Source organism: Eumetopias jubatus, unplaced genomic scaffold (genome assembly GCF_037043125.1).
Source record: "Eumetopias jubatus isolate StellerSeaLion01/CBP00866 unplaced genomic scaffold, mEumJub1_p1.0 scaffold_10, whole genome shotgun sequence".
NCBI classification, from domain to species: domain Eukaryota; kingdom Metazoa; phylum Chordata; class Mammalia; order Carnivora; family Otariidae; genus Eumetopias; species Eumetopias jubatus.
Genome location: NW_028274816.1, coordinates 38,448,132 through 38,470,628, shown reverse-complemented (window position 1 = coordinate 38,470,628; position 22,497 = coordinate 38,448,132). Strand labels below are relative to the sequence as shown.

At 61.3% G+C, this 22,497-nt stretch overlaps 1 protein-coding gene across 2 annotated transcripts in view; it reads left to right on the top strand.

The window, feature by feature from the left end:
* SLC7A5 (solute carrier family 7 member 5) overlaps positions 1 to 22,497 on the top strand; it is a 33,700-nt gene that overhangs the window by 1,968 nt on the left and 9,235 nt on the right. The window contains exons 2-3 of one of the 2 annotated variants that reach the window (XM_028097193.2): positions 12,289 to 12,414; positions 22,226 to 22,331. In XM_028097193.2, coding sequence (XP_027952994.1) covers positions 12,289 to 12,414; positions 22,226 to 22,331 — 232 coding nt within the window. The remainder of the gene's footprint in view (positions 1 to 12,288; positions 12,415 to 22,225; positions 22,332 to 22,497) is intronic. The other variant, XM_088027527.1, reaches the window with a different exon arrangement.

Below are 22,497 nucleotides of genomic sequence, written 5' to 3'. Positions count from 1 at the left end.
GAGAGGGAGAAGCAGGCTTCCCGCTGAGCAGAGAGTCCATGTGGGGCTCGATCCCAGGACTCTGAGACCATAACCCAGGCCGAAGGCAGGTGCTCAACCGACTGAGCCACCCAGGCGCCCAGATAATGTCTTTAAAGGCCTGTTCTCTCTCTAGTCTTTAGAAATAAGTCCCTTTTTAAACTTTCAGGTTCGAGTAGATAGATTGCAAAGGGACTGCGGTGGGTCCACCCCCCGACACCTCTCCCCCTCCCCCCTCCCGCCCCACGGCGCTGTGGCACTGCTGGGCCTGGCCAGGAGTGCTGTTGAAGGCACCCCTGCCCGTGTGAGTTGTGAGTGGGGGTGATGTTTTCCGTGGGCCGATCAGCCTTTGTGGCTCTTCTTCCCTGAACCTCCCTGGCAGTGTGTTACGTGTGCCTAGGTGTGGGTGGCTTTCTCTGATAGGAAGAGGATTTCCAGTTACAGAAAGGGACTCCCTGTCTGCCAGGAGGAGCACTAGTCTAGAGCCTCACTGTCTGGAAAGGGACAAGGGCTGGTCCCAGGCTCCCAGAAGTCAGAGCTGCCCAGCGCAGGCTGCTCTGAACTGAGCGTGGAGAAAAGCTCTGGGTTTCAAGGGAGGCAGGCCCGCCCTTGCAGGGGCATCCGAGAAGGCCGTGAAGAGTCACAGACAGTTTGGGTGCCATCCAGGTATCCCACAATGGCTGGGTTCTAGAACTTCTCCCCAAGAAGGGGAAAGGTGTTCTGTTTTGCACTCCGACTCGAGCCCATCCCCACAGTGGTGCAGCCCCCGGCTCCACAGCCCACCCCTTCCAGGGGTGTGTCGTGGGTGCTTGAGCAAAGTTCTCAGTTTTGCTGGTTGGTCTTTTCAGTGCCCTGGACATAATCCACCACAGTTTCTGCTTCCTAAAAAAGGCTGTTCTGAAACAGGTCGCCTTTGGTGCTTGGTATGGTCCTGCCGGTGATATCTATGGGAACAAAGCCCTTTTCTTATTGGTCTGACCGAAATGACCACTATGGGGCCCTTGTCTAGTGTGGCTCTGGGGTTTCTCCGTGCACGTAAAGGTGAGAGAAACTCGCTCTGTAAGTCCTGATGGCCGTGTGGGATCTGGCGTGAGACCAGCCTTACGTTCCGCTAAGCCAAAACTTGGTAGCGTTTGCTTGAAAGTACAATGACACTGGCTTTTACTTTTGGGCAGAAGTCACTCAGACTGGAGTTGAGATTCTCACCAGCCTCAGTTTGCCTCGGGCAGCGTACCCAGCCTTCCTGGGCCAGCTTTCTCTGTAAAGTGGGTCCCTCGGCCTCCGGAGAGGCCCGCGCTAGGAACACAAAGTACGAGTTGGCCCAAGTCCAGAAACCTGCTTGGGTCCTTTGTGTCAAGAGAGGGGCTCTTAGAAGGGTCTGAAAGGGCCACTTCTCCCTCTGCTGCAACGTGGTCGCTCCTACCCCAGACACAGGTGTCGGGCCAGGGGCTGCAGACCGCTGGGGGCCTACCCTCCTCTCCCCCCTCCCTGTTGGAGTGGGTGAGACTGGCCCACTGGGACAGCTTGGGCTCGCCAGGTGCTTACAGAACTCGGGGTCCCCTTCAGGGTGGTGGCCCTTTGTGGGGTCTGGAAGGCACTTCCTTCTGCCTTCTCGTGGGAGACACACGGGGTTGGCCGAGACTCCCCTCAGGTGTGTTAGTCCCGCACCATGCCCCTGGCTCGGGCAAATCTGTGTGAGGTGAGGGTCCGTGTGCCTCCGCGGTCCTGTGACCTGAGATGTTTTCCATCTGGTGTCAGGTAGCGCATGCGCTCTGCGTGGGAGCAGACCAGGGTCCTGCTTCAAGAAATTCGCTTGGGACTCTCAGCACAGTTTCCACATCCGTGGAGTGGGAACTGGTCACGGCTCTGCCCGGGTAAACGCGAGGACTCTCGGCCACGGCGTGTTCATCGAGCATGGCGCACGGGGTCCCGGCCACGTGGTGGCTGGCATTTATTCTCAACACCACCCTCTGTCTGCTGTTACCTTTCACATCTTGGGCTGCCCGAGAACTTGTTCTTTTCCAGTTTAGCAAAGAGCAGGAGGGAGAGAGAGAATGGCAAGAAGGCAGGAAGAGCCAGAGGTGAATGCTGCTGTCTCCCTCTCGGGCTGGGGTCTGAGCCGAGACATGCCTGTCCCACAGGAAGTAGCCCCTTCCCACCCCAGGGGCAGATTGGCTGTCCCGTAGGTGAGGGGCACAGATCAGGAACGGGTTTGGCTGGCTGTGGGTCGGGGCTGGCCGATGTGAGGCTAAGTCAGTTGAGGTAATGACCAGAGGGGGAGAGGAGGCCATGGCTGTACCCCCCAGTTTTCTAGTTGACCAGCTCTTCTCCATCAGCTACAGGCGGTGACCACTCCTGGGCGTGTGGGCTGCCTACACGATGTGTCCAGCACAGTATCGCCTGGTTCAGGGTGTTTCCAAGTTGCTGGCGACCCCAGAGTCACAAGCTGTGAGCTCAGTGCCGACGACAGCCCAGACACGGGCGTGCTCCGGCCACCGGGGCAAGTCACGCTGAGTCACGGGACTGGAGCTCAGCTCCGTGGGGTCCTTCACAACAGCGCATGACCTCAAGGAAGCAAGAGATGCTGGGTGGGCATTTCTAACCCTTTTCTCCCTGGGTCACGGACCCCTTTGATAATCCAATGGAATGTGCAGACTCTGCCCAGAAATGTGTTCCAGGCGTATTAACTCCAAAGTGTGCATAGTCATGGGGTTCTCACACCCCTGCCCCCCAAGGGGGGCAGAAATGGATCTGGCGTCTCCTGGCTGCCGTGCACTCGGACTCAGCCTCTCCTCACATGCTCCTGCCCCAGCCTTTGAAACCAGTGTTGTCATCCCTCTTGTTTGGCCAGGGAAACTGAGGCAGTGGTGGGCTGAAAGCCCACTGCCCGTGCTGAACCACCTTTTGTCCTCGCGTGTGTGGGTACACATGGCCGCATCTTGGGAGGGAATGGCAGGTGGCAGGGTCCTGGGGTGATGTCGGTCACCAGGTCCAGGCATCTGATCAGCCAGGGTAAGGAGACGTGGGGATCTGAGGTTTGTCCCATCCCGGACTCTCTGGGGAGTGCTTGTCCCCCTGACTGGGGTCCCTGGCCCCCCCACATGCACAGCTGGCTAGGGAACCTTTCATCTTTCCTTCGTCTTCCCATCCAGATCTCTACCTTGCAGAGGAGCTTCTGGGGTGGGGTAGGCCCCCAGCTGCCCCCCAGCCCATGCCCCCTTCCTGTGCCCACATGCGTCTCCAGTCCCCGTCCGCCTTCTGTGACCCACAGCCTGTGGGGAACCAGGGGTTGCCTGATTCTGCAACCCCCAGTGGGCGTGACCTTCCTGGGCCCTTTCTGGATCGCTGGCCTGGGGCGCTGCCCAGAGCGCACTTGTCCCCACCGCTGGGCTTTATCCCGCTGACAGGACTACCCTGCGCCGTCCCAGCAGGCCCTCCAGGACCCATGCGCCATAGGAAGGCTCGGAGCTTGGGAGGCATCTTCCCCCCCGCATGCCTGTCCAGGCAGACCTGTCTCCCTGCAGGGGCATTTTTCGGGGCCACACGCACCCCTTCCGCTATGTGGGGAATTGGCACCACCTTCCCATCCGGGCCCTTGGAGCACGGTACCCGCAACCTGATCCTGCTATCAGTTGCCCTGACCTTGGTTGCTGGCTGACATCTGTCGCTGCTGAGACCCAACTGATTGTCTGCGCTGGTCTGTGAGTTACTCAGTGTGGCCAGTCTAGAACTGAGGCCACTGCAGGGAAACGTGGGCCCGAAGCCCACCGTGACCTTGTGGCCAGCCTCATGCTTTGCCCGTGTCCGTGTGAGCTGCCTAGGGCTGTCATGGGATTCAGCACTCAGCACAGACACATTCATGTTCTGCCTGAGGTATCTAGGGCCGCTGCAGAAGGCCCCTGAGGGCACTGGCCCAGGCCCCGTCCCTGTCCCCCAATTTCTGTGAGTTCCTGGGGCTGGGTGCTTAGCTTCTCTGGGTCTGTGTCTCAGAGCAGGGCAGGCGTGTGTAGGTCATGCCTGCAGAGGGTGTATGAGTCAGTCGTCTCCTCAGCGCACGGACAGATGACAGGAGGGACTGTGGAAATCGAACACGACAGAGCACTTGTGCCCGGTTGGGGGAACAGTGGATGAGCTGGGGACCAGGAGCTGTGGCCCTCCCAGGTGCAGCAGTGCGTGGAGACGGGGCCTGGCTGGAGCCGCATCTAATCTGGGCACTCTCGTGTCACAGGCCTAGCGTAGGGGGTGTCTCTTGCAATCATTGTAGACCCCCCAGAGCTAAGGGAGAGGACCCAAGGGCCTGGGATGGTTATGGGGGGACGGTGGCCGGGTGGGTCCCAGGCAGAACAGGTCTCCCCCCACGTGGAGGCCGTCTGCTGGCTCGCCCTGGGCGGGACCAGGGTCGGGGTCTGGGGAGGAAGGGAGGCCAAAGCACAGGCTGGTTAACGAGCATTTTGTTCCGGTGGATCGGTGGGGTCATCACTGCCGAGGCACAGAGGGAGTTTGAGGACCTTTGTCCGACCTGGTCACTGGTGAGTGTCCTCTGGTCGTTGGGGATGGGGGCCCCTGGCGGTGAGCTGTTTCCAGAACACGAAGGGAGAGGGCTTGTGAGCCCCGGTTGAGCTCCAGAGTGGGACGCCTCGCTGAGGTTCAGCAGCCTGCGGCCATGTGAAGACCCCGTGCTGGCGTGTCAGGGCTGGGGCACAGACGGGGCCCTGTCCCGGGGCAGCCTTACCTGGGAGGAGGGAGATGTGTGTGGACAGCACGTTCTCTAGCTCCAGTCAGGCCCTGTTGCCTAGTGGGGGGCACACCGTGGGGGCACCCTCCCAGGATGCCCTTGGCTGGCCCTGTCCCGGGCACAGTCCCTGCATGGCCTGCACGAGAAACCCTCTGTCCAGAGAGCGGCAGGCGCCAGAGGGACCGCCTGCTTCAGACTCAGGCCTAAACCCACCCGGGCCAGCATCCCCCCACCCACCCAGCCCCTCCCTTTGGAGGGTGCTCCGTACATGGGCGTCACACGTGGGCACGTGGGGGGTGGGTCCCTGGGGGACTTGCCCCATTGGTAGGCTTTAGAATCACCTGGTTGGGAGGGTTCATGCCCAGGCTCCCCAGAACGAGCCAGGTGGGAGCACGGCGCGGGGTGGGGGAGCCAGGGTCGAAGCCCCAGTCAAAGCTCCAGAGCACAGCCGTGGGACTTGGGAGACCTGAGCGTCCTCTCCCCGCTCCCTGGGCTGTGTGACTTTCAGCAGCCGGACAACCTCTTGAGCTCCATTTACCCAACCATCAGATGAGGCTAGATGCCCCCTGTCCTCTCGGGCTGGGACCACAGCAGGTTTCCCCCCGTTTTCTTCTTCAGTAAAACGACTGGAGGAGCAGGGGGGATGGACTGGGGCTTTCCAGGCCACAAGGGAGACCCCGGGGCACCGAGCCTCCTGAGCAACAACCTGGTTTGTCCTGAGCAGATCTTCACAGTTGGCAGTGACCGATTGGTGGGGTGCTGGGCATCGAGTTCACATGTTCCCTCACCCCCACCCCCAGCAGCTGTGCGGAGACCAGACACACTGAGCAACCTGCCTGGCGTCACACAGCATGTCGGCACTCGGGGGTCGCTTCAGAGCCGAGGGAGGGCTTCCCTCCTGGTTGTCCTGGCTGTTCTTGGGGCAGGTGGCTTCTGGGGACCTCCCTGTTCTCCAGGACTTGTGCCTCAGGAAAGCCCAGTAAAGTGAGACGCCGCTGTCTGGGGGGGTCTCCTGCTTGCCCCAGGCCCGGGGGGGGGGGGGGGGGCTGGCAGCTCTCTCTGAGCTGACTAAATCTACCCCTTGCTGGTGTGTTCTGACATGAACATGCCGCCCCATTCCTGACACCTGGTGAACCCCCAGGGTCAGGTTAAAAATGGGAAGAAACGTGGAGATGCATGTTCCAGGGCTGGTCATGGGGAATTTGAAAATGGGACACTGGCCTGTCGGTAATTTCTTTATACAGAGAAGCAGTGAATGGACAAGATGGGGGCAGGCGGGGGGCGGGGGCTACCGCTTGAGAGCCAGTGTCCCACTTGCATGGGGAGGTCACGTCGGCCTCTCCCCAAGCCGCCAGCGGCCTCTTGGCTGAGGGAGCCTTGGGCCCTGTCGGAACAGCTCCCTGCCCTGGGTGGGTCTAGAGCAGAGCTCTTGACCTGAACTGGCTCTGTGTTCTAGCACGTTTCGGAGGGGAGTCAGCCTTGTCACGTGGTTTGGGGTCATGCGCATTCCTTTTCTTTGAGCCCAGCAAGGGTGAAATCGCCCTCCGGTTCTCCAAGTGGGATCTCTGGGCCCTCAGCCCTGGTGTCCCTGGGGAGAGTTAGGAATGCAGACTCTCGGCCCCACCCAGGCCTGCCCATCAGAAGCTCTGGGGTGGGGCCCCACCAACTGTCCCACGAGGCCCTCAGGGGCCTCTGGCGTCCGGGAGTGTGAGATCCTATCTGTCTCTGGGAGAGCCGACAAAGTTAAGGCAGGACATGAAGAAGTGCTCAGTGGGGGAGGCCCAGCTGATCAGGGCCGCCAGGCTGCCTACTGGGAGAGGGGCTCGCAGTGAGCCCAGAGGACATGTGCACCTCCGGGGGCCAGGGGGCAGGTGCTGATAAATGAGCCCCCACGAAGCTCTGGGCCCCTGCGTGTGCTGGGTGGGTTGGGATAAGTAACGCGAAGGCAGAACAGGAGCCTGCGGAGCAGACTGGCGCCCCGTCGGAAGTCAGGCCCGTGGGCAGATGTCTGTCAGCCTGAGCAAGCCCACAGTCACTGGCCGCTGCTGGGAGGAGCCTGCCCACCTGCAGCCGAGCCCCAGGGTCCAGACGTCGAACGAGCACCGTGGGGGGCCAGGCTTCAGGTCAGCAGCTGCCACGGCTCTCTGGCCTGGCGCTGCCCAGGGGCACGCGGGGGGCCAGGCTGGCCGGCCACTTCCTGTCCCTGCCCGCAAAGCTCTAGGTCAGACAGTGCACATTTGCATGGCGTTGCTGTCTCAGCCCCATCTGGCCCTCACGTGTCGGCTGGACCCCACGGTGTCAGGCAGCGTTGCTCACTGGCCACAGACTGACTTTGCCCAGGTGTTGGCCCTTGGCGTCCGGGCCCTGAAAACCATATGCAGAAAGCACCTTCTTTAGAGAGACCCATTTGAGGACCCTGCCTGTGGCTCCTAGGTGGGACTCAGGCAGTGAGGTTCGAGGGGGCTCTGACCCTGGGGCTCTTCCATCTCTGGGGGTGGACAGTCCCTGCAGAGCCTTGGGCTAGGGACGAGGTGGGCTCTGTCGTTGCAGCCCCCTGGATGGGGGGGCATTGGACTGATTTCCTCATCAGTAGGTGCCAGCTGGGACCCAGATGCTGTGGTTTCGGGTGGTTCTCTTGGGCTTACTCATGACCTTCCCCTGGTTTGTTTGACCTCAAGTCCGCAGAGGGAGTGGGGTCGGCCTGCCACCAGGGTGCGCCGAGGGCACCGAACGCCAGAGTGAGTCTGAGCAGGCATCAAGTGCTCACACACTGTCACCAGGTCCTTGCCGACCTTGGTACCCCTGTCCACAGAGTTGTGAGGGAGCACAGCTTGGGTTACTGCGTCGGCTACACCCGTCAGCATTTTACCCTCCGGTGGTGTGTTTTTTGTGTTTTGTTTGGGTGTGTTTGTTTATTTTTTTACTTTTATCTTTAATTTTTTTTTTCGTTTGGTGTTTTTAAATGAAAACAGGCTGCCCTTGAGTTTCAACCCCCCTCCTGTGGGTGAAACAACCAAATGAGTACATTTAACACGAGGCTGCTGTCTAGGAGAAGTCGGGGCTGTGGTGGGCGATTGGGGTCCCTGGCGGCATTGAGGGATGAGAGGTCAGGCGGGGCCAGGCTGGGAAGGGAGCATTGGAGTCCTCCTCAGATAACCACCTTCCCAGAGACAGAGGCCGCTACCAGGAGGAGCCTGGTGACCTGTGTGCTGGTGGGGAGTACATCCCTCTGTGACGTCAGCAGCATGGGGGCCCCACCTGGGATGGGGAAGCAGAGAGCATGTGGGGTGTCCCAGGTCACATCAAGCACCACCGATGGCAACACCCCAAGGGTACCCCACACTCAGGGTCGGGGAGCATCCCAGAGTGCTCCCTGAGGGGAGGCTGAGAGTACCAGGTTGGGCGGGGCCGGCGCCCAGGGCCAGGTGGCCCTCTGGGGATGTGCAGCCTGGGTCCGTAGGCAGGAATCTCAGTAAAGTCCCCTACTCAGTCAGCCTGGGGCTGGGGCTGGAGCTCGCAGCCAGGCTCTCCCTGTGACCAGGTGTCCCCTGCAGCTGTGGGGTCGTCCTTTCCTCCCTGGGCAGCACTACCCACCATCGAGGTGCAGGGGGAGGCCCTGAGACTCTGGCTCCTTTGCTGAGGTTGAGCTGGGTGCTCCTGCTGGCCAGCGATGTGGCCCGTGTCGTAGCCGGACGAGGATGGGACAGACACAGGCGCGAAGGACAAGCTCCCAGTGTGCGGGACCAGCCTCCAGTCCCAGCCTGCTTCTGGCAGTGCTCGGGCAGCCCAGAGCTGGCTTATCTTCCTGGCCCCAGCTGTCAGCATGTGCAAGCACAGCCCTGCTTATCTGGGCGGGCGGGTGCCAGTGTGGGGAGCCTTCCCGACGGCACCTCTGCTCCTGTCGGCCGCCCACTCGTGTGACACAGGCCCTGGAGGGCTGCGAGTCCATAGGGACCACGCCATAACCCTCAGCACCTCCTCTCCTGACACCCCGGACCCCACTGTCCCCATCAAGACCCGCGGCAGCAGCCCCCCTTCTGAAGGCGTCCGGTCAAGGTGCCAGAGCTACAGGCAAGGCCCTGAGATGCACAACCAGCTGCTTTCGTGAAGGTCAGAGGCCAGTGGGTCCCTGAGGAGCGCATTTGCTTACTTAAGATTATCTTTCATTTTGAAACTTTTTTAAAAAACCCAATGGAGAATACTAAAGCATTTGTTTACTCGCCAGTCAGTGAACATTAAAGTGTCATCAAGTATTTCAGTTGTTTTTATAAAAGAAGTGGATGTTACAAGGTCTCCTTTGTTCTGTGAGCAGGTCCCTTCCTCTCCCACCTGCTGCCCGCCTTGCCTGACCATGACCTGGTTACTGTGGATGTGACCTAGAGCCGCGTCGGTGTGAAGAGAGGCCCCCTGCACCTGCCGGGCAAGGGCTCGGGATGCGCTAGTGGGAGCTGCGGGTCAGGCCTGGGCTGGGCAGGCTGCGCGCCGCGCGTTCCCGACGGAGGGGCAGCCTCCTCCGCAGGGGCTCTGGGCCCCGTCCTGCCCCAGGAACCACTAAGACCAGCATTAGTGGGGCACCGCAGCAGGGCCGACCATGAGCTGGGAGCTCCGGGCGAGCCTGCTTCCCTTCCTGGATCCTGAATTGTCCTCTGCGAGATGGGGAGAGGGGTAGGAGGACCCCAGAGGAGCAGGTGGAGCAGAGGCGGTGGTTCGGCTGTTCCGGTGTCTGGCGCCGTGCCCACACACCTCTGCCAGGAGACCAGCCTGCCAGAAGCCACGTTGGGCAGGGTGTCCGGCGGGCGGGGAAGCGCCGCCTCCCAGCGCGGCTGGGCCACAGCTCCCCCGCCCGCCCGGCCTCCCTGGGGCGTGAATGGGGGAGCGATGCAGGGGGCTGGCCTCCTGCGGAAAGTGCATCTGCCTACAGAATGCTAGCCACCTGTGCCTGGTGAGGGGGGCCAGAGGCATTTGTGCCCCCACGACTGTCACACTCACCCCGTAAGGAAACGTGAGGCTGTCCCAGAAAACCTCGGCCCCGCCCCCTCGCTGTGCACGGGCTCCCTGGGATCCGGTGGCAGGAAGGAACAGGCGCTGAGCGTGGGCTTGCCCTCCCAGGCCCTTCCGTCCCGGATCCCAGCCATGCGGCTGGTGGCATCAGTGAGTGCCGGACTGAAAGTATTCCGTGGAAGCTAGGACAAGGGAATCCCGCTACTTCTTCCCTCCCTGCCCTCCACTGTGATTACCGTGGGGCTGCCAGATAGACCCCAGAGACCTGTGTCTCAGTCTGGGCTCTGTCCCTACCATCTTGGGGCAGGGGGCCACCCTGAGCCTCTGTTTTCTCTTCTGTGCGGGGAATGGCAGTACTGACGTGGCTGATGCAGGACAGCCATCTCCCCGTTGACTCTGAGGGCCTGGACTGAGCATGTGCCCACTCCCCGGGGCCACAGTGAAGGTCCCCGGGGCTGTCTGCCCCATGCACATTTGAGCCTTTCCCGGCCAGGCTCAGCTCCTCCTTCATCCCTGTGGTGTGGACACTGTGTCTAGAGCCCCACCTCCCCGCGGCAGCTCATTTTACTATATGGCCTGGCAGGTGCAGGCGCAGACCACAGCCTAGGAGCCCCAAGGGATTAGACTGGGGTCCGTGCCAGGCCCAAAGGCCACTGCTCTTTGCTGCCCCACCCAGTGCAGGGAACTCCTGAGTATTTCAACTGTGGAGTGGCAGCTACGAGTCACGACTTTGAGAACGGCTTTCAATCTGAACTCTCAGGGCAGAGCACAATCTTGGTCTGCCGTTGCATCATCAGCCAGGGCTCAGAGCATTGGGGAACATGGCAGTGGGGGAGGGGCGCTACTAAGGTGTCAGTTAATTTCCTGGAGCAATAAGCAGGTGGCAGGGTGCAGCGGGCTGGAAGAATTCATGTTTTTCTTCTACCTGAACTGCCAGGTCTTATCCAGTTCATTAGTGCAGATTTATTTTTTGGGGCCTTACTGCTCAAATTGTAAAATTTCACTGATTGGCTTTAGCTGGGGAAGAAGCCCCTCTTGGGGTCTGCCAGTCCTGGGTTAGTTCTGTGTCAAAAAGAGAAAAGATGTGCAGACCTTTCCAGCGTTTCTTACCTTAACTGCAGCTCATGGAGAAGCAGTGGGTGTGGAGGGCTCGTGGAGAGGCCCTTCCCAGGTCCAGGCCCTGCAGGTTAAAGTCGGAGGACCAGCCCCCGAGAAAGAAAGGCCCCGCTCTGTGCCCTTGCAGATTCCCTGGTGTGGATGCTGCCAGGCAGCTGGTCGCGGTAGCCTTCAGGAGGGCGCCATGCGCAGAGCTGAGCCGCAGCCTGTCCAGCTCACCCTTGGAGCAGCTGAGAGCACACACGACTTAGGAATGGTGGATTGGAAGGTCTGAGCGCTGAGGATTTGTTGCCTTTGTTTTAATGTAGTTTTGCTTCTTTGTAAGTGGCTGCGATGACAGCCAGCTCCCGGGGTCCCTACACACTTGACCGTGTCTCCTGCACACCCGATGTGTCACCATACGGATGCCTCCACCTTGGGTCAGGGCCAGGGGTCTCCCGGGAAGCCAGGCAGGGCCTGCTCGTGAGCGTCCGGGCGCGTTTGTGGAGCCTGGCTTAGGGGCCCACCTGTGCCCCCCGCCCCCCAGCCCCACGTCCCCTGCCTTCCAGGTCGGGACCAGCTGTGATTGGTGTGATTTCTAGTCTTCAACATATCCTGTTCACGTCCCCAGCTGGGCCCACCTCAGTGTTGCCTCTTGCTGACCCCTGCTTCTTGGGCTTGGCCTCGCCTTCAGTCCCCGTGTCGTGTGTCAGAATTGCCCCCCGTGGTCCCACCAATTGGCTTGTCATATGGATTCATGCTAACACTATCTCACTTACCTGTTTCCTCTGTGGGATTCCAGAAGGTTCTCTCTGCAAAAAGAGTTTCCCACCTTCAGGAAGTTAGGTGGGCTGTGTGGGCACCTAAGTTAGGCTGAAATGGGGAGGGATGCACACAGGTGAGCACAGACTCCTTCCTGCAGCTAAGGTGCATTTGTATTTATAACCTGCGCGCTGAAGATAGGCCACAGGTGTGCAGCAGGTGGGGGCGGGGGCGGGGCGGGGCTGTGGCAATTCATTCATTAAAAGTTCTTTATGACAGGGCACCTGGGCGGCTCAGCCTTCGGCTCAGGTCATGATCCCAGGGTCCTGGGATCAAGTTCCATGTCCGGCTCCCTGCTCGGCGGGAAGCCTGCTTCTCCCTCTGCCTCTGCCTGCCACTCCCCCTGATCGTGTTCCCTCTCGTGCTCTCTCTCAAATAAATGAATAAAATCTTTTAAAAAAATCTTTACGATAGCCCAGGGGTGTGTGGGAATGTAGCTGTTTTGAGAGTCAAGAAGTGTGTTTCTCAGCCTCTGACCTTGAGCCTGGAGAGCCGTCAGTGAGAACAAGGCCCAGAAGGTGTGAGCCGCCAGAGGGGCTGGGCTCCCCTCTCTGGGGCTGCCCCTGTCCGCTGTGGCCGCCTGTCCCGCGCGACTCACTCCTGCCCTCTCTCCACAGTCCTGCTCACGGCCGTGAACTGTTACAGCGTGAAGGCCGCCACCCGGGTCCAGGACGCCTTCGCCGCCGCCAAGCTCCTGGCGTTGGCCTTGATCATTCTGCTTGGCTTCATCCAGATTGGGAAGGGTGAGTGTAAGCTCTGGGCGCCCCTGCCAGGTGTCCTTCGAGGGCCTGCTGTGGCTGTGGTGGGAGCGGTCCCTGTCCCTGAATGCCCCTGGCCCGAAGGTCTGCCGCGCCAGCACGCACGGTTTCATTTGAGCCGGTCACACTGTCCGGCAAGAGGTACTGACATTGTTACAGAGACTGAACAGCAAAGTTAAATCCCGAGTGATGGGGAGAAATGGACCAACCCTGTCCCCTCAAACCCCACTCTCCTACCCACACGTGAGGGCAGGGGTGGGGTGGGGACATGGCAGTTCGCAGACGGACCTCAGGGCTGCGCCCGGCACACGGAACTCGAGGTGGGATGGAACCGTTACCAAGGCAGATCTCGCACATGGGGGCCCACATCTCGAGTGCCTGTTCGATGGAGGGTGGCCGCCCCCGGGGAGGATGTAGGAGCCCCGCCAGCCCCAGCATCTCGCCATGCCAACCCCTCCCACTGTGGTCTGCCACTTTGTCTTACCCATGTGGGTCACCCACGGCGTGGCACTTGGTGGCAGCGCATCCTCTCAGTGCTGGGAAGGGACGTACACGTTTCTCCCGGTGGGGTGGGCATCTGCTTGGCTCTCACAGATCAGCGATCCCCCAGGGGCTGGCGCAAGGCAGCTTCTGAGGGCCCCTTCAGAGAGGGTCACCAAGAGGGCGCACAGCCACGTATGTGCGGGGGACACGCAGAGGCAGCTGGTGCCCCATAGCCCTTGTGTTGGCCTCTGTCCATGACCGGGTGCTCTTAGAGCCCTGGGGTGCGGGAAGGCAGCACCTGTGCCCCCGGCTTAGCAGCAGGAGAGCCAGGATTGGGGCTGGATCTGCGTCGTCCAAGGTCGCGTGCCAGTACGGGGCTGCGTGCCCCTCGTGTGCAGGCTTCCCCAGCAGGTCACGCCGTGGGCCTCTGTGGGCGTCTCATCCTATAGCCCACCCTCTTCAGGTGCTGCCTAGCTATGAATCGAGTGGGTGGAAAGCCCGTAATGGGCCCATATCTGCCGTGTCCTCTGGGCTTCTGCCCGCGATACCCAGAAATCCGTTCCTTCAGTTCCTGCGCTCTCATACTCCCTTCCCCTAAGGGCCACACACGGCACCACGCTTCATAGGAGCTCAGCATCCGCAGGCCGTGGGCCCATGCAGGGGGGCGTTCATGATTTGGGAGAATTGGGTGCACATGGACCCTCTCTGGGGCTAGAGAGAAGCCCACATGCTGGTCTACACCGGCCTAGTAACATGGAAGCGAGAACCCAGGTGATTTGGGCAGACCATCTATTGAATACATTCACATGTGTGAAGGTTTGTAGCGTGGCTCTGGGACCTAATGAGACCCCAGCACCCACGAGCTACGATCATCAGCAGCATCAAGGGGGATATCCCACCTGATTTCCAGACCGCTTTCTGGGGCAAGAAAGGGAGCCGGACGTCAGCCTGGGAGCACGTGTCAGATCAGCCAGGAAATCCTTAACCCCCGCCCAGCCTCGGGTGTGCCGACCAGGCAGGGCTGGGACAGGACGGTCGGCCCTGAGTGTGTGCGGGGCTGCTGCTCTGGGTGCTCCCACCGTACTCAGCCTTCCTAGGGCTCCAGGGTCTAGCACCTCCTTGAAGACAGGACTTTATTGTCTGCCGTAGTCCTCGAGTCTTGAGGACTCTGGTCGGGGCTTCCCTGTGCAGCCTCGTGGAGCAGTCAGCTGGGCGGGACCCGGCGGACCAGACTTTGTGCAGCCAGGAAGCATGTCATTTGTTAGAAGATCTGCTCGTGAAGGTATTTGCTGGGCCGGTCTGATTAGCTGCAGACAGATGAGGAATGTGGAGGGGGTGACGTGACTTGTGTAGAAACAAATTCAGTCGGATAGCAAAGAACTTTTGTTCAGCTCAAATACCTAATGTGTTTGTGATGCTGTTGCCGTAGGAAACATCCCCCCCCCCCACACACACACCCCCCGCGCCCCCCTTGCCCCGAAGCAGTTCCTTTCTGAACTCGGGATACAGTGTGGCTTCTGCAGAATTCTGCCTCCTGGTTTTCCTCAAGACAGTTGTGTTGTTCCCACACGAATGCCTTCCCTTCTGGGGGACATATGGTTGCAAAATTGACGCCCTTCTCCTCCCACGGAGTCCGTGGTCTGACTCTTCTTCCCTCGGGCAGCCTGCCCGTCACCCTGGGTCCCCATGCTGATGGCAGGCGGGAGGGCCCGGGTCCTGGGGGCCGGGGCTCGGCTCAGATGGGCTCAGACTGTCCCCCAGCCAGGCTGCATTATGGCGCAGACCCCGGGTGCCCTACTCCTCCGGGCTCTGAGTGGTCGGTCTTCCTCCCCAGCCCGCCAAGCACCCAGGGGGGCCCGAGGGCTGCAGAGGGGGTTTGAGTTCAGCTGGCCATTGGTTGGCCACCGGGCCTCTGCTGGGCTTGTGCCCTCGACACCCGTGAGCAGTCTACCCTTGCTCTTCCCCCGTCCTTCCCTGGAACCTGCTGAGGCCCTGAGTGTGACTGGCTCCTGAGCCCCGACAAGGACTTGGCCCTGCCGGCCGGGGCTCGGCTGTGGGGACGCCAGACGGCGCGTGAACAGGAGAACTGTAGATGGGCAGACGGGGCGCCAGCCGAGACCAGGACTGAGGGCGGCGGCGGGGGCAGCTGGATGAAGGCACAAAGTTAGAGGGACAAAGGGATGGCTCTGCACAGCCCCAGGCTGGGATCTCGGTGTGGGAGCCGCTCAGCTGCCCCGTGGCTGTGGGTGGGAGGGCCCCCGCGGTGTCGGGCACGCAGGCCTGGCGCCATGCGAGGTGTCTGGATTTGCTCTCAGCATTTTCAGAAGGGGAGACAGAGCTCAGGTCAGCATTTCGGATCCAGTGGCTGTGGCACAAAGCAGGGGAGGCCGCAGAGAAGCAGGCAGACGGGGTGGGTGGAGGGCACGTGGGGGCTCATGCCTGCCGCGTTCTGCCACCTGCTTTTGCCCTTTTGGTCTATGGACCCCTTATGTGTGACGCCCCACAGGGGCCACGACCCTAAGGCCAGGCCGTTCCCAAGCCACGCAGGCGTTCCTCAGACCAGAGATGGGAGTGGGGTGCAGAAGGCGCGCCCCTCTGCCCAGGTCAGTCCCGGAGGGGCCACACGGTGGGACCCATGTGGACCCGTGTGGCTTTGCCCGGGCTGCGGCGCCAGTGGGCGAGCGGTTACGGCGTGGACTGCCCGGGTGTACGGCTGTGAGGGGCCCACGGAGCGCCTCCTCCCTCCCACGCCGAGTCTGAGCAGGATACCCTCTGCCGAGGGAGGTCATGGCGGCCAGGCCTCCATGCGCCAAACAGGCCTGCCCCCTAGCCGTTGCCCCTATGCCCCAGGCTTGCAGCAGCTCACACAAACTCACCCCGCTGCCGAGACGTTGGCCCCAAAATGCTGGGAGACATGGGTGTGGTCTGCATGGCAAGCAGAGGCTCCTGAACCCGGCGTTGTTTATCTCATACGTCTGGGCGCTGTCCCAACATGACAGGGGTATCTCGGAACAGGGGACACATGGGAGACAGCCCGGGCAGGAAGGGGCGAGCCCTTGCAGGCCTCCCCTGACAGAGGACTTCAGGGCCCATTTCAGAGGGGCTCGGGGTCCTGCTGGGACCGCAGGGCACTGCAGCGGGGGGGCCGTGCAGGGCTAGGGTTTGGTTCTCCACTCTGGTCACCTGGGTCCCAGGAGCAGGGAAGGGACCGGGGGGGCAGGGCAGGGCGTGCCCTGTGGGAAGACTTGTCCTGAAGGTGCCATCGAGGCAAGCTTGGTTGTTTTTCCTGTGGATGTTCTTTGATAATTTTTTTTTTTGAAGATTTATTTGAGAGAAAGAGGAAATGTGAGCGGGGGAGGGGCAGAGGGAAAATTCCCAGCAGACTCCCCATTGAGCCAAGTGCCTGACATGGGGCTCCATCCCATAACCCTGAGATCATGACCTGAGCCAAAATCACGAGTCAGTTACTCAACCGGCTGAGCCACCCAGGCGCTCCTATTCTTTGATAATTTTTAATTGAGGCCTTTTTCTTGGGCCTGCACGCCTCTGCACTAACTCAGCATCCAGAGCTTTGAAATCACATGCTTTGCTCGTGCCGCCCTCTGGCATGAAATCAAAGTCAGGGAAGTCGGACTCTCTCCCACTGAGGCCCTCAGCTCGCCTGTGCCCTGGGCCGTGGCAGCCACAGAGCCCCGTGCTGAGCACAGTTGGTTCTCAGGGGTCTCTCCCAGCCTGCTCAGTGGGGAGAGGGCCCTTTGCAACTGGGATTTGAGGTTGAAAGCAGATCCTGAGGCCAAGGGGCCCGCTCCTCCAGGGGTCTAAAAGACAGAGGGTCCCGGGGACAGACACTGGCCAGGTGAACAAGCCCTGACCTCCTGTCAGCCTCCCCAAACCCAGATTCTCGCCCCATCGCCGTTCCCAGACATCAGGCAGAGACAGGACGGGCACCGCGTGCCGGGCACGTCCCTCCGGGGTGGGGAAATGCGGAAGAGGAGCCCGATGAGCCGGCTGCAGGATGCATCCCCTTCCAGGATGCTGGTCTCTGGGTGAAGCCGGAGACCCATCACGGTCCTTTCTGCCCAAGCCCGTTAAGGGCACCGGTCACGCAGCGCTCCCTCGCCAGGTGTGACGCAGAGTGCCGAGGCCCGGTGGCCCCACACGTGACAGCCCATCTTACAGAGCAGGAGCCTGAGGCCAAACACCGTTCCCTTGGCCAGTGATTGCAAAGCAGGATCCAAGGCCACAGCTTGTCCCAGCCACGTCCGAGGCACAGAGCGGAGACCAGGGCGTCTGATGCAGACGGAGTGAGTCCCGTAGGTCTGTCTGCAGACGGTGTCCCATCGTCCCCAGTGATTCTGGGGAACAAAAGTCCAAACGTAGGGCTGTAGTCCCTCTGAAATTCGTGGGGCGTCCCTCCTTGTCTGTTCCAGCTTCCGGTGGTCCCTGGGCTTGTAGCTGTGGCACTCGGCCCTGTTGGCCGAGTGGCCCCTTCCTGTGTCTCTGTGTCTTCCAAGGACCCTCGTGGGCTGCAGGGCCTATCCTAATCCGTGATCTCATCTTGAGATCCTCACCTCCATTCCGTCGTCAAACCAGGTCACATTCAGAGGTTCCAGGTTAACAGGAGTTCCTGGGGGCGACCCCCTTCCCATCTCTTGACGTAAATGACCATCCCATGGAACCCCAGAGGGATAAAGTGGGATGAGAAGCAGAAGCTTCCAGCATGGTGGATGTTCCCCAGTTTGGGGCTGACTTTCTCACAGTGTCCCCATCCCAGGAGGGGTGCCCCAGGGCTGCTCTGCCTGTGGGAAAGCATCGGGTGGGGGTGGGGCCCCGCCAGCCCTGAGGTTCTGGGATTCTCTGCGGCCCCGCCCCAGATGCGGCGTTGACAGGCTCCCGGGACCCTGGAGAAGCATCTGCCCAGCCCCCACAACGCGGAGGCCAGGTCTCAGGGGATGCAGGTGTGGGGGGAGCCCTGGTCCTCCCAGGTCAGAAGCCAGAGGGCTGGCACATTCCCCCGGTGGGAGGAAAGACCACGCCTGTCCCCATGTGCACAGAGCTGCTGCTTCCCGTGGCTGTGTCTTTGTGACGCGGGGATTCGGGCTGGCTTTCCCTGACAGCGCTCCCTGGGCGTTGGAGCTTTCCACCCCAATTACCCCGGTCCCCGAGGGGTCCCCGTGGGCGGGTGGCAGGCCCAGCTTCTGGCTGTGTGCTGGCATTCACATTCCCAGCAGCCCTTCTGGGAGGGCTGCGTGTTCGGGCTAAGAGAGGTAGACGTGAAGGTCTGGGGGCTCTGGGGGCTCGCGTGCACTGCAGGTGAGCCGACGGCCTGGACCCAGCCTCAGCCAGCATGCTGCCTTCTCTCTGGGCAGCAGTGCAGTGTGCAGAAAAGCCCCAGAGAAGGGGTGGTGGCACAGGGGACCCTGTTTAACTGTGGGGTCCCAGGGTGCCCACGCCCGCACTCTTGGAGCCCGCGGGAGGACCCGCACTGTGTCCGTCCATCGCAATCACTCTGGCCTGCTCTTGTGGGGGGGAGGGCTGGGGCCCCCGTGGGGATAGAGCCCGACTGGGTAGCTTCGAGCACGGTGGCCGTCTGGGGGCTGTTGTCATTCATCCGTGCCTGAGGTACCCCGTGTGGGGGTCAATACCCCATGTCAGCGTGTCTGCCCTAGCCATGGGAGCAGTGCACGCAGGCCCAGCATCGGTCCTGTAGGCCCAACACTACTCCTGCCCTGTGTTGTTGCCGTCTGGGGGAGCCGCCCTCTGCCTCCCAGCATGCTCAGCGGCACCGCCCGCCTCCACCCACCGGACGGCCCCCACCCCCGCCCTGTCAAGTCTGCGTGTTTCCAGATATCGCCATATGTCCCCCGGCTGCAGAGGGCAGGTGGGTGGTTGAGACTGCATGCGGGGTCTTCTAGAATCTGCCCTCCTCCCAGGAGGGCTCCATGTCTCTTCTGCGCCCTGCCCCTGCTCACCACCGCCTTGGCCACCACACAGCGCAGCTGCTAATGCACATCATGATGCCCAGGTGTGGCTGCCTCCCCCCCCCAGCTCTCCACACCTCCCTGAAGACCACCTGCTGTTAGGGCTCCGGCCCCAGCAGGACCCCAGGACAGCGAGGGCAGGCACAGGCTAAGTGCCCCACAGAGCCAGCAGACCCAGTGCCTGCTCCTTGGTGCCCATCGAGAAGGAGGGGCAGCGTGCTTGGCCGGCATTTGGTCAGGAGCCTGGAGAAGCTGCGGGTTTCCCTTCTGGGCCAGCATCCAGCACAGTCTGCGCCTGAACAAAGCCGGGAGCCCTGCCGGGGGTGCATACACGCTGCCCACTCAGGACGGGTCACTGTCAGACCCCTCCCTCTGTCCCTGGTGTGCAGTGAGGCACGCTCCTTCTACGGGAGGTGATAGAGTGGGCAATGGCCCAGAGGAACTGGGCAGAGGGTTGATTGGCAGCCAGACGCAACAGCCAAATCCTAGGCGGAGCTTTTTCTGCTCCCCACCGCCCCCCAACACACACACCACGAGAGAAGCAGGAGGGCTGCCAGGCACACGTGGTGCTGCGGCGTCTGGGGGCCGCTGTGGGGTCTGGGGGCGCGGTCTCTCTGTGCGCCTGGATGTCTGCTCTCCTCCGAGGGACTGGGCACTTTGCAGCCAGGGAGTGAGGGCACAGACGGCCAAGGGAGTTCCCAGCAGATGGCCAACCACACTTGTCCTAGGAATAGAAATCTTTGTAGGCTGTTTGGGAGGGGCCTGGCCGAGGCCCCCAGTGAGATTCTTTTCTCTGTGTTTGGTCAGAGAAGCAAGCATTTCCTTGGAGGAAATCAGGCTGTAAGTCCCAGAAAATACTGTTGTACGTTGGGAGTACCACCCCCCGTGTGACCATCTCAGACGACTGTGTGTACGTATCCGGGCTCGGAGCTGGTGCCCACCGCGAGAGTGGCGCCTCGGGGGGACATCGAGGCTTGCGCGGGCCTTCGCAGGGCTGGAAGCATCTGGTTCTTAGCTGAAAACTGCAGGCTGCAGGTCCCACCTCGAATCTTATCCCTGTCCCAGCCCTTTATCTGCAGTAGCCAGGATCCTTCTGAGCACCCACACTTCACCTTTCCTGTACCAGGCTGGGTGGTGGCCCCCAGAAGTGACCTCTGCATGGAATGTCTCCAGCCCACACGTGCACACACACTGTCACTAAATCAGGGGGGACCAGTTTTAACAACACCCAAATGTATATCACAGCAGATGGGAAAATTGTTAAATTTGAAGAGTGAACAAGATACATAGGTGGGTATTCTAGTAGGAAGATGGGGTAGGTTCGTGAGAAAATCGTGGGTTCCAGACACGCGTGCCCTACGTGTGAGGGGCCGTTCTTGTGGAAAGCCTTCCGTGCTCCAGAAGCGGCTGTGGGACCTGAGTCCTCGGGAGGTCTGGGGGAGTGAGGGCGGTCTCAGCAGTACCCCCAGACTCTTAGGAGCAGCTGGGGCCCTCTGGGAGGTGTAGGTGGTGTGGACTTGCACACACGGTCCCCAGAGGTGGGTCCCCAATCCTGGTCCTAGATCCCACTGCGTGTTGGTGGTTCCCCACCCCCAGGGCAGGTGGCCCAAGCCGCCATGTCCCCAGCTGCTGGAGAGCAGAAACACGTGGACAGGGCCGTGGGATGTGGTGGAGCTCTGCAGACGTGGAGTGCACCTTGCAGACCATTTCCATGGAGGAGCCGCCGGGAGGGAGCCCAGGGGGCCTCTGGGAGCTCTCCTGGGTGCTGTTGAATGAACGGCGCGCTGTCCTGAGCCCACCCTCTGCACGGCCCCCGTCCACCCAGCCTGCTGACCACCCTGTGACCAGGCAGTCCCGGGACCTGGGCCTCCAAGACGGGTCACGTGCGGGCAGTAGGTGAGGTTCCGGCCACCCCGGGGCCAAACAGTCTATCACGAGACCGTGGCCACGTCCACCTCCAGCTCAGGTTTGAGATCAAAGGCCTCAGCACACCTGCGGGGTCAGGACAAACAAGCTCAAGGGCGGAGTCCAGAACATGTAGGAGGTCCAGAGCTGCTTTTGAAGTGCAGGCTTCTACTGGGGGAGATAAGGCGCGACGGGATCTCCCCTCCGCTGCTGTCATTGTGCCCTGTTCCTGGGGTGACTGAGGCCATCACCCTTGTGGGAGGGTGTGGGGAACCTTGGGCTCCCCAGAGGCCTGAAGACCCACCGGCTGTGGGTCGGGGCCACACCCCTGCCTCGCCCCGCAGTGCCTGGGCCAGTGGCTTCTCAGCTGGATGCGACACAGGCCTTCACATGCAGAGCCACAAGGACTCCATTAGAAATGTCCCCAAACTAAGGAGCAGTCCACACCTGACCAAGAGTACAGCCCCTGCTTCAGCTGTGTGTGCCTGGCAGGCAGCCACCACGGGTGGGCCCTAAACCCAGGCATACGTGTCCCACTAAGACAGAGGGGAGATGCAGCAGAGAAGCCACGGGAGGACGGGGGCAGACACCGGGTGGTGTGACTGCACACCGGGGCCCCCTGGGCCGCTCCCAGTGGAAACGGTCAGCAGAGAGGTGGGCGCGGCTCTGCCGGGCCCTGCTGTCGTCTGTGCATGTGGAGGACCAAGGCCGAGATGCCCCCAGGGACAGCTGCCTGGGAGGTGCTCGAACTGCATGGCCCCGTCGCCTCATGCCTCTGCAGTCTCTCGGGCACATCTGGGTTCCAGGGACAGATCTGAGTTGTTTTTGAGAAATTTCCTGCTGACCCTTACTGACAGGTCATGCTCTGAGCTCTGTCCCCCAAGCAAGGAACCTGGGTTTAGGGTTAGCAGCCCGAGATTCTCCCAGCACTAAGGGGGAGCCGAGACTCAAGCCTAGGTGCCCCTGACCTGGGGCTCACGTCACGGGTTCTGCAGGGAGTGTCCCCTGAGGTGACCGGGACGACTAGCCCTTCCTCCTGACCCGAATGAATCACAGGTAGACACACACACGCCCCTGCCCCCACCTATGTGGGCATCCCATCCTTCAGCGCGCACATAGTCCACTGGTACTTGGAGTGACCGAGAGTCTGCAGAGCTGCCTCCCCCTCACGGGTGGGCTAGGGGCATCTTGGGGGCCAGGTCCCCTGGGTCACCTGTGCCTGCTCGCTCCTGGCCCCAGGGTAAGTGTGGGAATGCTGGCCAGGTGGCTCAGCAGGTGCATTTAATTTGTTGCAGCGGAAAGCCTTCACCCCACCATTTCTGTTTGTGACTGTATTTTGCTCCAGGAACATTCCAGAAGTTGTGGTGAGACCTCTTTGCAGTGATCTCTAACCTGGCATTCCTTTCTGTGTGTTTGGCCTTTGCCAGGTGACGTGTCCAATCTGGATCCTACGGTCTCGTTCGAGGGCACCAAGCTGGACGTGGGGAACATTGTGCTGGCATTGTACAGCGGCCTCTTTGCCTACGGGGGATGGTAGGTTCTAGAATGTTGGGGTCTCTGGGCCTTGGGTGGACCGTCGAGGGTCCAGAACTCCGGGCTTCTTGGCCGGCCGCGGGCTGTTCTGGGGAATGCAGGCAGGGCTCTAGAGCTGCGGCTCGCCCCACGCGTCCCAGAAAAGTGCAGCCGTGCCCCAGCGCAG